The sequence below is a fragment of the Rhinolophus sinicus genome, linkage group LG09, assembly GCF_036562045.2.
Source record: "Rhinolophus sinicus isolate RSC01 linkage group LG09, ASM3656204v1, whole genome shotgun sequence".
Taxonomy (NCBI): domain Eukaryota; kingdom Metazoa; phylum Chordata; class Mammalia; order Chiroptera; family Rhinolophidae; genus Rhinolophus; species Rhinolophus sinicus.
The window spans coordinates 110,100,700-110,115,274 of NC_133758.1; the positions used below are offsets into that span (position 1 = coordinate 110,100,700).

The 14,575-nt window shown below is 38.2% G+C and overlaps 2 protein-coding genes across 4 annotated transcripts; one reads left to right on the forward strand and one right to left on the reverse strand.

Annotated features, from left to right (window-relative positions):
* Positions 1-936: 936 nt before the first annotated feature.
* THAP5 (THAP domain containing 5) lies at positions 937-8,210 on the reverse strand. Its single transcript, XM_019726332.2, has 3 exons — positions 7,985-8,210; positions 4,740-4,932; positions 937-4,223 (listed from the first exon to the last, which is right to left on the reverse strand). Exons 1-3 carry the CDS (start codon positions 8,062-8,064, stop codon positions 3,318-3,320), a joined length of 1,179 nt encoding a protein of 392 aa, XP_019581891.2. The 5' UTR covers positions 8,065-8,210; the 3' UTR covers positions 937-3,317.
* On the forward strand, positions 7,742-13,991 carry DNAJB9 (DnaJ heat shock protein family (Hsp40) member B9). 3 transcript variants are annotated; one of them, XM_019726334.2, is made up of 3 exons: positions 7,742-7,986; positions 10,204-10,430; positions 11,406-13,991. In XM_019726334.2, exons 1-3 carry the CDS (start codon positions 7,907-7,909, stop codon positions 11,855-11,857), a joined length of 759 nt encoding a protein of 252 aa, XP_019581893.2. In that variant the 5' UTR covers positions 7,742-7,906; the 3' UTR covers positions 11,858-13,991. The 3 variants fall into 3 exon arrangements, with proteins under 3 accessions (XP_019581893.2, XP_019581894.2, XP_074197109.1); XM_019726335.2 differs by lacking the exon at positions 7,742-7,986 and adding an exon at positions 8,335-8,464; XM_074341008.1 differs by lacking the exon at positions 7,742-7,986 and adding an exon at positions 8,387-8,456.
* Positions 13,992-14,575: the final 584 nt, after the last annotated feature.

A 14,575-nucleotide genomic window follows, 5' to 3' on the forward strand; every position in this document is an offset into this window, starting at 1 on the left:
TTTGGAAAATACACCTACTGCAGAGATGGATTGTGGACAAGTGGTTGGCTGCAGTGTGAGTTGTTCCAGTAACTGCTGAAGAACATAAGATGGTAATCACCCGAGGCGACTGAAGCTGACATTTTTCAAGGCAATGCAATTCCTGGTGACGACAAAGGCCTACCATTGACCATGGGGAGGAGGTGGCTGAGGAGGGATGGAGCAAGTTCACTGGAAATAGGTCAAGTAACTGAGAGGCCAGGGGGTGAAATGGGAGGTTAAGATAAAAAAATGAAACAAAGACCCTTCCTTGCAGGAATTTCTCTTAATACAGATATATCTCACCACCCCCCTTTATCTTTATAGTTTTTTCCTGAGAGTTGAGAATGAGGTTTTTACCCACCCACCTTCCCCACATTACATAACAGCATAATCTAAAAAGCCAAACAGTATGTATTCTGAACACCAAATTAGCTGGCAGAGTTGTCCAATTTAGTTAGAAATAGAAAACTTCAGCTGCACATTAATATTCCAATGCTTATTACATGGCTGATTTTTTATTCTAGAGAAAAAATATGCAGAGAAGTTCTGCTGGATGTTTTGAGCAATACCATGTACTGTATCGCCCAAGTCTTTCTAAATTGGATACACGTATCTCCCTGGCAGGTAGGCATTCCCATATACAGCTTTCTTGGGCTTACTTCCTTTTTTAATTACGTAGGATAGAAGGTAGGAAATAGTCTGGGGTGGAGACAGCCTTGAACAACAAACAGTCAATTAGCAGATAGCATAGCAGATAACTGGCAAATTATACTGTTCACTGGAAACATGGAATGTTTAAAAGATTATAGGAAGACCTATGTCCTTCCCTAATCATTCTCATGGTGGCAAAGACCTATTTTATTAAGAAGGACCTTGATTTTAAGTGACAAGCACCAAAAATTTGAAGCAGGCAAATTCAAAATATTCATATAATTATTTATTGCATGGTTATTACATTGTCAAAGAAACAAGTGATTAATGAAAATTCTGCTTTCAAAAAGCTTACAATCTAGTCAAAGACATAGCCATAGATATCATGATATACAAAAATATAAGGTAAACATGGTTACAGTTTTATAAAACAAAGCCCTGGAGGAGCATAGTGAAAACAATTTTGCCTGGGATGAAAGAAGCGAAACTCCACCCAACTCAAAATGTAATTTTGACAGACTGGTTGACTATAGGCAATAAAACACGCAGTCAGGTAGACAGACACCTGTCTGGCATGTTTGGGAAATGTGGCTAGCACACAGGATGAAGAGAATCCTAGAGGATCACGTACAATATGATGCCAACAAGTCTGGCTTCATCTGCAGGTACCAGAGAGTAATCACAGCTTTCCGAGCCAGCAAAGTTGGGTGGTGAGTGTGTGTCACGGTTCAATCTATAGTTTAGGTAAAAAGCTAACAGCAGAGTCTGGGATGACATGAAAATGGGGGACTGAAAATATAGGCAACATTAGGGAAGAGGCTCCTATAATAATCCAAGTGAAAAATAAAGTTGGCTAGAGCCCTCAATATATTTAGACATTAATAAGCTGAGAACATCCTAAACTGAATATAGAAAATCCAGAAAAAAACCTTAAATACTTATAATTTATTAAGTTTAAAGGAATAAAGCTAGTTAAATAACTTTAAACAAATAGAAAATAACTACAAGGTATACAATTAAAAACTGAGTTGTAACATTTTATAATGACTTATAAATGCTATTTTGATCTATATTATTTATTTTAAAGAACTATTAGCAAAATACTACATGGAAATACTTAGAAATAACATTAACTCTACCAATCACCTGTACATAATTTACATAAAAACATTAAGTTCCCCGCCCCCGTCACACAATAACACCTCTAATCAACTTTTTGTAATTAGCTGACACACACCCATACAATGCCAAAGAACTTTACTAGTCTGAAAAAACTAAGTGCAATAATAATAAAAAATAATCACCATGCATTTACAAAACAATTAATATACTACTTGTTGTTCAGTCAATGAATATTTATTGAGCTCCTCCTATTTTCCAGGACCAAAAACATGTTCGTTACCTTACAGAATTCTCAGTCCATCCCGCAAGAGAAGTAACAGTATTTTTTATATAAAAAGATAAAACTAAGAATCAGACTGATAGGAACTTGGCCAACACCATAAACAGAAACATATTTAATTATATTAACTGACAATTTTAAGGGATCATCAATTTTTCACATTTCTGTTGTTATCACTAAGTTTTTGCTTTTATGTCTCCTTTTCTTAAGTTCGTATGGATAGAAGCAGTATTTTTTATTTACATCACTATCACTTCTCTTCCTAACTTGTCTCCCTAAGGTCATCACTACATATCTATTTTTTGCTTATAAATTTTAATAAACTATATGTAAGTGGGAATGTACAGTATTAAGTATTAGTCTATCATTCTGGAATTTTAAAATGGCACATTTTAAAAAGCTACACATCTTAAATAGATACAAAGTATGATTTCCAAAATAAAGTTATATTTAAAAAATTAACCTCATTAAAATTTTTGGTTTATAAATTAGAATCTTAAATACAGGATGTTAAGAAGCTTAAATGACTATGTATTATGATGGTCAGCCACATATTAGGTACTCAAGTAACATATTCTTTTAAGTTTAAAGTACCTTTCCTAAGAACAGGACTAATGAGTGGTGGTTCCTTATTTTAGCTCAACTGGAATAAAGTTATAGAAGGAGTCTTTTCCTTTACTATTATGGATAACTATAGCCAAAAGGTCAACAACACAGAATTCAATAAATATTGAGGATAATCCAATAGTTAATATCAAATTCTAGCCAACGTCCAGTATTACACAAGCATAGATTACCTTATAAAATAGTTGTTCTAGTAAAAATATCTCACTATAAAAGGAAGGAACTATAAAGAAACACACTCCATTTAGAGCTTTAGCAAGTGTCCTTATTTTACAGATTAGAGATCTTGATAAGCAACTTGCCCAAGTCATATGCCAATGGCAGAACTAGGACTATTCCCGAGCCTTGCTCTTATTTTATGACTTAACATACTATTTACTCACTATATTTTAACTTCAACTTAGAAAATTACCCAGCAATAAAACTTTTTCTTTACAGCCCAAGAACATTCTAGTTTTTCTAAAAAATGAGCAGGACAAGAACAGGGTGCAGGTCCTAACACTAGAGGCCTTTCGTAGCTTCCGTTAAAGGAGAATTTTATACAGGAAAAAATTCAGTTTTCATATAATTTGCTTTGGCTGCAAAATGCTTATATAAAAGTCACAGCGTTAGGAACTCTTTATATCATAGTAACTTCATATGTTGTGAAATGGTTTTCTATAATCTGGACATTTTCTTCTGAGAGCCAGTTTTCCTGTTTCAGCTGCCTTATGAGGGCTTCCAAAGACTTCAATCTCCCTAGAGTTTGCTGCTCTTGTAGCTCAAGCAGAGTTATCTTTGAATGCAGTTTAGAGACTTTCTGCCAAAGGTGTTCCTTATTTATGTCTTGCCTACAGTAAGAATGTTCAATTTGCAAAACTTCTGTGTCATAGTCCACGTCCTTCCACAAGGGGTCTTCAATGTCTATGTCTTCCATTTCCACAGTTTCTTTTGGGGCAGGTATAAAAGAGTTAATTGTAGGTTTGGAATTTTCTGTGGGCACAAAAATGGCAATAACAGGTTCTTTACTTGTGTTCAAGTCTTCAACCGTTTGAGTAATTGTGCTGAACAAGAATGGATTTTCCTGTGCTGACTTAATTCCCATGGAATTATTTGTAATGTTCGGATTAGTAAAATGATCCGTAGTTATTTCAAGCACTTCCTGGGTTTCCAAAGACTGCTGGAAACCTTCCGACTTTGAAGTTGTCAAAGTATTAGTTGTAGAATTTAGATTCTCAAAGGATGTGGGAAAACCACCTATACCTATGTGTTGGTTAACTAATGTTTCCAAGGTAAATTCTGGTTTTCCGGTATCTTGTTTAACTAGATTAAGAGTTAATATGTTATTGTGCATAATTTCTGTTTTTGGAGCTGGTGGCTTCACCAAGGCAGACGAATCAAGTAATTCTGCATGTTCAGGGAGGACATCTGTGTTAACTGTATTTTTCTTTGGCTCATTTGATTCTTCTGACTTGGCTTTTAGACACAATTCTTTCTTATCATCTAATTTTTTCTTCTGACATTTTTTTTGGGAAGGGTCTTTTTCCTAGAAAATAACATTTTCAAATTCTAAAAAAGATGTCCTTACTAGGCTCATCCTCTGATTAGTCAGTGCTGAATACTTAATTACAACTTTGAGCAGAATATTGGCCAAGCAAATTTATTCAGTTGAAAATAATATTCTAAGTATATAATAACTCAAATAAACTTTAAAGTGTTTTTTTTAAAAAGCATTAAGCATAGTCACTATATGATGGAAACATTTCAGATCATTCAAAAGACTAGTAAAAAAAATCTCAGATCATTAATTTAGGATAATAACTTAATAATTTATGTATGTCTTATTTTTTGCTCCTTTTAAGATATGCTTCACAGTGGTTTAAAGTTAAAAAAAAATGATCACATTTTCAGTAAAAGCATAAATCAGTTTTCCTTTTCCTCAAGTAACTGTTTTCCCAGCAGCTGTCTTGCCCTCTCACTCCCTCCACCTGACGACCTGTCACCCGGCCCGCTACCACCCTGCTCAGCATTATCCCCCCTCCGTGCACCCTGCCTCCAATACCTGATGGTCTTCAGGCAAAGAAAATATTGTTGGAATTGCATTTTGCTTCAAATATCGAATACCCCATCTGATGTCAAGAGAGTCAGGAGTAAAATGGTCACTACACAGGAACTGGTATTTACTGGGAACCCATGAATCTCGTTTCATATTCTTTAACCATTTTTCAAGTCTTTCTTTGTCATGTAGAGGAAACCTGAAATTAAAAAAGAAAAACTTTGCTGTATTTTTACAATTTTGCCAGATTCCAGGCCTGCATATATAGGTAACCCATGCATCAAGCGCTGCAAAAGCAAAGCAACCATCTCTACCACATGAGAGAATCCTCATGATAATTACTAACCACATCACCTCAGCAGGAAAGAGGATTAAGATGTAAGATGTGTAGTCAAAGCTTTGTCTGTGAAGAATGGCTGGTGAAACATAACTCAGAGTCCCATCAAGTAAAATACATCTGTTTCAACAAAAAATAAAATCTATTGATATTTTCTGTGGATTATATCCTATTTTTATTTTGTTGTGTAGTTTGCTTACAACTAGAAAAGAACTTTGTATAAACTATAAAGTCCTATTCAAATGTATTTCATACTAATACTATAAATCAAACGACTTCTTGTCTGTAATTCAAAGAAGTAGCAATTTTTAGGCTCTTATTTATATTAGTATTTTTAAAATAAGAAGTTAATCAAGCAAATGGCTGAGCTGAAAATAAAGTAACAAATCTTATAAAACTACTAATATTCCATTCGCTTTACCAGAATCGGCCTCAATTCTACCCACATGTCATTTAGTCCAATATTTCTATACTTCTATAACCAATGAACTGGGAACGCTAAAATCCAAGTTCTGAAAAAAGAAACTGACACAAGAAAAGAACTAAACATGTTAAATAGAACAGACAGATATTTCACAACATGAAACATATCAAATAGAAAAGACAGAGAAAGGCAAGACAGCTCTTTACATATGTGTACTGACAATAACCTGGATTTAGAGTTGCCTCCAACATACTGCAATGTGTTTTACAGGTAAAACCAGATAATGCCAGAAAACTTTTTTCTAACTAGTCTAAATAGGTTTGGGATAAACTGTATTAAGCAACAGTTAACAGTAACTTTTTTTTTCAATGATGTTTCAAGAACACAGTCTAAGATATATTACATAATAACTTATTTTTTTACAAATAGTAACAACAAAGTTTCTCATACAAAAAGCAATAATTATATATTCCTGCCAATCCCAACCATTTAGTTTATGCTTTATGGTAGCATGCCTTTTCCACTAAATCGTGATAACTTTATAAGATGCTAGGGGAAAAGTCTGGGTACTTTGTAGGAAATAGTATTTAACCCTGATATCCTTACACAGAAAAATCAGATGATCTACCTTTGGACGTTCTTACCATAAATACAATATTCACACATGGTTTAAAGATTTTTCAACCTTGCACATATATGTCAGCAACAGGTTACAAGGAAGATGGGCATACCAAAGAAAGGGATTTAAAGGCAAAAAGAATTTTCAGAGGACCTCTATTCTGCTAGCCAGAAATAAGTTCCTACTTTTTCTGTTATATCTAAAATGAGAACGCACCTTTACAATATTTTATAATGTAAATTCATGTATAAGGATGTTGTTTGTAAATTATTTCTACTGTACCTATATGTTAAGTTACAGACAATGTAAAGCAAAAAAAAGCACTTTGTGACTATTCTTATTGGTAACTGTACTACACAATGCCTTCACAATGGGATAAATCGCTAAGAAAAGTCCTATAATACGTTTCCTGTACAACTTAGTATCTATATTGGTTCCATTTGTTTGGTAATTTTGCTTCACTGTCTCATTAATTCCTGAAAAAGCATTAAAATCATCACAGTATAAACTGTGCACTATATGTCTATATTAACTGAATATCCAAATTAGTATAAATTTATACTACAACTCGCTACAATGTTAGCATTTGTAAATTCAATTCTTCAAGTTTGGTGCTATTAGGGTAATAAAAATAATTCAATGTTTCTTTTCTGGATTACACATGGACTGTAAAAAACTCATTTAAAAAATTCCACTTTCAGTAAATTCACATTTTAAGAGGAAAAAAAATCTTTATAATTGACTTCCTTAGGTATTATTATTTTTCCCTCCTTAAAAAACAGTAACTATGTGAACATAGATAGATTAATTTAAAGAATTTTGAGTCTGGGTTATGCCTCCCAAATCCAAGGCCAAATAAATCTGGGAAATATCGGGCTAAATCAAGTTCAACATGATCCTTTGCTACAAACCTCAGAGCCATTAATATATCAGTATTTTCCCATCAGTTGCCCATGGATTGAGTCCCCCCACCCCCAGCTGCCCCCAAAAGTATCTCCTTATTTTGTGGAAGGACTTCAAGTAGGAAACAATTCTGGAAATACTGCCACATGTGAATTATTTTACCTCTTACACACGAAATGTGAATTAGGTACTATTAATACCTCCAACATCTTTACAGGGGAGAGACCACAGGCACAGAGATTTCAAATAATTTGCAGGTCATTCACCTACAAAGTGGTGGAGGCGGGATTTGAACCTCCTACGTCTGGCTCTGGAGCCTGGACTCTTAAAAATTATTTCACAGTACTGCCTGCCCGTTCTTCTGAATAAAGATGAGCACGTCCTCCTGCGGTTTCACGGCACAACTTCGTGCAACTAGCATTCAGAGTAACACCCCGTTCTCCGTATGAACGCAGACTACACAGAGCCCTGAGCAGGAGACAGGTTCTCATTCTGGCTCTGCCGCAAAACCTTCAAGATCAGCTCCCTACTTTCTGACAGGCCTGTTTCCTCGGGAGAAAATGGAATTAAATAACATTATGCGACCTAACTCACAGTGGGTGTAAATCAACTTCGCGTGCACCTTCCCACTGGGCAGGTCTGCTGTGCACCTTAAGTGGTGGCTGCTACGAAATGACGTCAGGTGAGGCGGGGAAACGCCGTGAAAACGGGGCACCGCGCAAACTTTGCCATTAACACCCACACAGGTCCCCGAGCCTCGCCTCCGGCCCAGCATCCTGGCTCAGCTGCACATTTCTAGGTAAACTGAACTCGAGCCTTCACGCCCCACTCCCTCGCAGTGACCGATCATGCCGGGAAAGCTAAGGACGAATTTCTAGAGCAGACAGGCGATGCCCCAAACCCCGGCCTTAAGTGACACGGGACCGAGGCCAAACAAGGCTGACTCTTCTGCTCCAGGGACGACTTACGGGTAAAAACTCAGCTTCCGGTCTTTATTGTTCCGTCCCCGGCGGTTTTTACAGCAAATCGCTGCGCAATAGCGAGGCATCTCCCTGGTGTGGCCCTGGGAGACCCAGGCCGACGAGGGGTACCCCGCTCGCTGAGGCGGGGCCGCAAGTCAAGGCCAGCCGCGCCACCGCGCCTGCGCGGGGCAGGACCAGGACCAAAGACGCCGCCACTGTCGACTCACTTCCGCTTCTGCGCGCTTCAGCACCGCCCTTTCGGACGTTGGAACCGGAAGTGACGCATAGGCCGAGCGGCAACAACAGTTTTACACGTGCGCGTAGGGCGCCAGGGTCAGGTGGGGAAGCGAGAGCCAATAGGGAAGCGTTTCGTGTAGGTTTTCTCGGGAGGTGGAGACGCCAGCAGCGGCCGCCCGCCAGTGAGGAGCCGGCTGAGACGGGACTCGGCGGTGGCGGCGGCGGGAACGGCAGGAGGCGGGTGGTGAGGTCGGTAGTAGCGACCGTGGGGCGAGCGCGGGTCTCCGGGAGCCGCGGAGGCGCGGCTGAGGGACCGGGCCCGAGCAGCTGCGTGGAGCGGGTCGTTGGTCCGGTCGGCGCCTCCGCTTTGTGAGGGAGCAGTAACCGACGGAGGGTGCGGACGGGGGACGAGGCCGGAGTCGCGGAGGGGGGAGGGTTGAAAGCGTCCCCAGCTTCGGTCGGCGTCTGTGGGCTGCCCCGGCCTGGTTGTCCCCCGCGGTCGCCGCCAGGGCTCGGGCTGCCTGGTGTTGTGGAGGAAGGGAGTAGGAAAAGGACGGGGCGCGCTCTGCGTTTGGGGCTGTGCCGCTGGCCCTCGGGCGTCGGACAGCTCCTCCCAGGCCTGGGCCCGGGCCGCGGGCCACCCCGGCGGCGGCGCCTGGGCGGACGGGGCCGGTAGCGGTCCGCTTTGGGCGAAGGCACCGCCGGCCCAGTCGGCCCCCGGCTCGGGGGAGCAGGGCCCGGGCTGCTGTCCGCTGGGTCCCTGTCGGGACCGAGATGTCAGTGTCACGCAAAAGGCAGTCTGCTAACTGTGTTAGGTACTCGACCTGCAATTAGGAATGACGTTTATAAAACTAGCGAGGAGCCTCCCTGCCGGGTTGGGACCCGCCCTTTGCTCGGGAGCTGCCCGCTCCCTGCAGTGGCTGCGGCCACAACACGCCCTCGGCTCGTGTGCTTTACCCGGGAGTTTGTACTTGATCCCTGGTGCCCGTGACTGTGAGTGACTCGCTGGGAAGAAGTGACCCACCTGCTAATTGCGCTCAGGAGAGGAAGGCAGGCGGTTTCCACAAACCGTGGTGTCTTTCGTCAGCCTCGCTGCATCCGCGGAGGTTGTTTAGGAGTCGATACCGCGTTCACAGACGCGGTCGTGCCTTGTGAATCCTAAGTCACTGACTCGGTGCGATCAGGAGTTTGAAGTTAATCTTCTCTAAGATTAGAGAAGTACGTTAATGACTGCTGAGAATTTTGAGAATAAGAATTTAAAGCACAAGCTATGGAAGTTCATTTTTTCTATCAGCCTTAGCAGAAATCTTGAATTCTGGGAATCAGGAGTTTTTCACGAGACTTACCCGTGCTTTCTGTTAAATATTTGGGATCTGACAGTTAAAGAGTGATTACACTTTATGATTGCATTGTCAGTATTATTGCGATACTGAGATTCTCTGTTTAAATCCTTGGTTCACCTTACTGAAAGCTGAAGTTGGTGCTTTCTTAGGGAGGAAAGATTGCTAATTTAAACATATTGAGCTCTTCACCTTGGTGATGTACTTTTATTTTCTGTGAAGTTAAAACCCTTTTTTAACCTCCTTGGAATATGAATTCTTGATGATTGAGATCCTTTAGAATATTATTTGGATTTTCCACCCTTTTTACAATGTCGCGTAGGATGTCTTCACTATTAATTAGTAAAACTCAGTTATTGAGTATTTTTGTGTCTACTTTGTGTATAGCCAGACTGTTGGTGGAAAGGCAAAGACAAGAAAGCTTTTTCTCAATTTGATTGAATTATAAGTGCTCTGAAGAAGGTTACGACCAATTTAGGGTTAATAAAACCTATGTAAATGAAATAGCATGAGGATAAGTACAAGATACTATACGCTTGACACTTGGTACTGTATTAAGTATAGCTTGTATCCTAAACGTTCACTGAGTTTCTTTCAAAAGAAAAATACTTAAGGTTAGCTTCATGGATTTTTTTTTCCCTTTTTTAGGATATTGGAAATGGCTACTCCCCAGTCAGTTTTCATCTTTGCAATCTGCATTTTAATGATAACGGAATTAATTTTGGCCTCCAAGAGTTACTATGATATCTTAGGTGTGCCAAAATCGGCATCAGAGCGCCAAATCAAGAAGGCCTTTCACAAGTTGGCCATGAAGTACCATCCTGACAAAAATAAGAGCCCTGATGCTGAAGCAAAATTCAGAGAGATAGCAGAAGGTAAGTCAATGGCTATCTGAGGTCTCGCAAGTATAAACTAGTAAGAGAGAATGATAGCTAAGAAGTGTATGTATTTGAGGATTTTGTGGAGATGGGAGGGGGAGTTGGATCTGCATTTAAATATAGTGAGGTTCTTGAGACTGTTTACTTGTAACAGATACTTTGGTTTCTGAATGGATGGATAAATGGTAGCATATTTTTTTATTGGCATACAGATTTTAAAATGTTGATAATATTTCATTTCTTTTATATTTTTAAAATTGCTTATGGTTTCTAAGTCAAGAAGAATTTTTGGTATCCAAAACTTATAAACTAACTTAATGAAACATAGTTTTTACTAAGTATGGAGATTGACTATAAAAAATACCAAGTGTAAACAAATTTAAAGAGACTAAAATGCCATGTTGTTTTTTCTTCCTCACTTGATGTACATTTCAAAGCCACATTTGTCTTTAAAGGAAAAGTATGAAACAGATTTTGACTTAAGACTAGTTCTAAAATAAATGGAACCTCTCGAACATTTGGTAATTAATGGTGGGTGGAGTTAAATGAGTAGGGGGTTGGAGTTAAACATTTAAACTAGCAAGGAAATGAAAAATCTAAATTCCTCCAATTAGTTGTATTGGACCGTCACATTCTTTAATAGTAATGATTTTACACAAATAACAGGAAGAATGACTCTATGTCATTGTTGCCCACGTGTTTATTTGTAAATGGTAGCATTCATTTAACAAATATTTATTGGATATTTACTCAGGGCAGGCATTGTGCTAACTGCTGATAGTATGTACCGAACAAGAGAAAGTCCCTGCCTTTTGTAACTTTCATTTTAACATTATATTTTTGGTGTTTTGGTTTTACTTATAATGTGAAATCCTTCTCTGAAATAGAGAGTTGAATGGGCTTATTTGAAGATGTTTGGATGTATGTAATTTTGATTACCTTCAGTTATTAAAGTATTTTTATTTCTTCCAGCATATGAAACACTCTCAGATGCTAATAGGCGAAAAGAGTATGATACACTTGGACACAGTGCATTTACCAATGGTAAAGGACACAGAGGTAGTGGAAGTCCTTTTGAGCAGTCATTTAACTTCAATTTTGATGACTTATTTAAAGACTTTGGTTTTTTTGGTCAAAACCAAAACACTCGATCCAAGAAGCATTTTGAAAATCACTTCCAGACACGCCAGGATGGTTCTAGTAGACAAAGGCATCATTTCCAGGAGTTTTCTTTTGGAGGTGGACTGTTTGATGACATGTTTGAAGATATGGAGAAAATGTTTTCTTTCAGTGGTTTTGACACCACCGGTCGGCACACAGTACAGACTGAAAATAGATTCCACGGATCAAGCAAGCACTGCAGGACTGTCACTCAACGAAGAGGAAACATGGTTACTACATACACTGACTGTTCAGGACAGTAGTTCATTCTTTTTTCTGTTCTCATTAAACCCAACTAGAGGACTGTTCTTCAATATCTCTGATGCAAAACAATGTTCTGTGAACTCTTTAGACAAGTGCATGATTTCACTTAACTTGATATAGTTATTACATATATGTAAATTGTATTTGACAAATTAAGCAACATTCAGTTAGAGAAATAGCTAATTATTAATTTCCCTGATTAGGAAAGATTCTTTAAAAAAAAAACCACAAGAAAAACAAAAAGCCTGCCTGGTCTTTTCTCTCTACCTGCCCTTGGGCTTATTAACATGGCCAGTTTTATTACCAAGAAAAGATTGAGTTTGCCTGATACATATTTTTAGGTTAAACTGTAAAAGTTATTGTAGATTTAAATTGTATGAACTTGAATGACTTTTGCAGTGAAACCTTTGCTAATTTAAAATTGCATGATCTGTAGCATCTCTGACTTGGGTTGCTAAGTGTAGTGGAACTGTATAATGAGTCACTGAGCAAAGAATAGCAGTATCTATTGTAAATTTCCACGGAAAGCTTCAAAAAGGCATGGGTTAGTATTTACCACAGAGCCATGCCTTTCTTCAGTCAAATTGGAGTAAAGGAAATGATTGTATCACTCATAGTCATTTAGGCTGAAAGAAAGTTAAAAATTTAAGAAATATTGCCAAGAGATTGTTACCTGTTTGGTCCCTAGCTAATGATTTTGTAATGTTGGAATCATAGCTACTTTACATATCTTTTCACATTTCTTTCTTAGTTCTTGGCTCTCCAGGGCTTAATATGGATTTAGTATTTTGTGTGTGTGTGGTTCCTCTTCTTTGCACTCATCTTTATCTAGAGATTAATACCTCATTCTGTTTGTAAAAACAGCCAGTAATTTCTGCGCAACCTTATTATGTGCAATATTTTTAAATCCTAAGAAATATGTGCTTTTGTTTTCAGACTTATTTCTTCAGTCCTGCACTTTTCCACATTATACTCCGTATGAGTATTAATCCTATGGATACATATTAAAAGTAGTCAACGTGTCATAAAGCACTGTGTGAGAGAAATATAATATTTACACAATGATGTTCTTTGTTATCACTTCATTGTTAAAAGTTTGTTCTGCGGTTCTGGAGGTACACTTACAAGCAACAGGCTGCTTATGCCAATTATAGGCCATATTCCAGAAGTTACTTTTGACTAACCTGAAAACCTGATATGACCTTCTCTGCCATTTGACAGTTTCCCTTGCTTTCTTACCCTCCTTCCCTCATAAATTTTGGTAGCTTGAAGATTTTATTATACTTTTGGTGTATTTGCTAGGAACAAGTATTTTTGCCACCGTTCTTTCCTCTTTAAGCCTGGTTCAGAAAAAGCAGAAATTTTGCATAAAGCTGTATTTGTTAACATTCTTGTTTTGAAAACTGAACAAAATGGACTTACTATATTTATGTACCTTAATTTCCTAGAAGTTATACCTACTACTTTTGTTTGAAAATAAGAAAATAACCATACTTTGAATTTTGATCTAAGGGTTGATTATCTGTAGCCTATCAAACAGAACAAATGAGGGGAAAAAAATTCAAATTAGGACTAATTTTAAGGATTATTTTTATATCGTTAGCATCTGTCCCCTTTTTCTCCAGGGCCTTATTATTGTCCTATTTTTTCCATTCTTGACACTTATTTGAACCCCCTCTTTTCTCTGTTTTTTTAACCTCTCTTTTGGCTCTTTGAGGAACTGCTAAGGTCATGGGAACTGCTAATCTGTAGCCAGTTGGTCAGAATACAGGTAATAACTTGGGCATGCAGTTGGCATCTGAAGCGGAGCACCTTAGCCTGTGGGATCTGATTCTATCTCTGAGTAGATAGTTTCAGAATCGAGTTGAATTGTAGGACACCCATTTCGTGTCTGGAGCATCACTTGGTGGTGTGGGGGAACCCCCCTCCCAACATGCATTGGAAATTTGGACCCGGGAATACTCTTAGGGAGCTTCTTTGAGCTTTCAGTATGCTAATCTATGTTGTGCATGTATGCCTTGCCAAATTTCTAGACCATAAACCATTTTTACTGAGTACCCTTAATCATATCCAAATGTGCAAATGTAAAAGTTTGGTAAATATTGGCCTAAATAAAAACTGAAGCAAAAATCATGATGAACTTTTAGAATGTGTATGAGCACACACAGCAGAGCAACGATGAAAACAGGTGTTATGCTTGTGTTCCTATTGTCTCCCTGCCTCTTTCCTCCATCATCCATTTCAATTAACTAGTACCTGAAAATGATTATCCTATCAGACAAGACCCTTTATGATTTTATTTAGCCTGCATTTCATCAACGTGCTTTTCTTTTGATCTCTGCTCTAGTTATTTAATAATTGTTTTTTCAGCACAATTTTACACCTATAAAAGCCATCATCAAGCAAATTATGACAGTACAATGTATGTAAATGAAAAATTTATTGTCCCAAGAAAATAACAATTAGTGATTATTGTTACTAAATTGTATTTTTTAAAATAAGACAGTATTTGAGGACAGAAGAATGAAAATGACTTAGGATAAAGAGCAAATCATGCTCACAGTTTCATCGTTTTACTAATTGGATCAGTATTAATAGCTGATGATATGGTATCAAGAGTTCTGACAGTTGAGTAGTGAATTGTATTCTTAGGAATAGAATAAACACATATACACATGTTCACATACATTTTTTAAATTAAATTTATTGGGCCGACA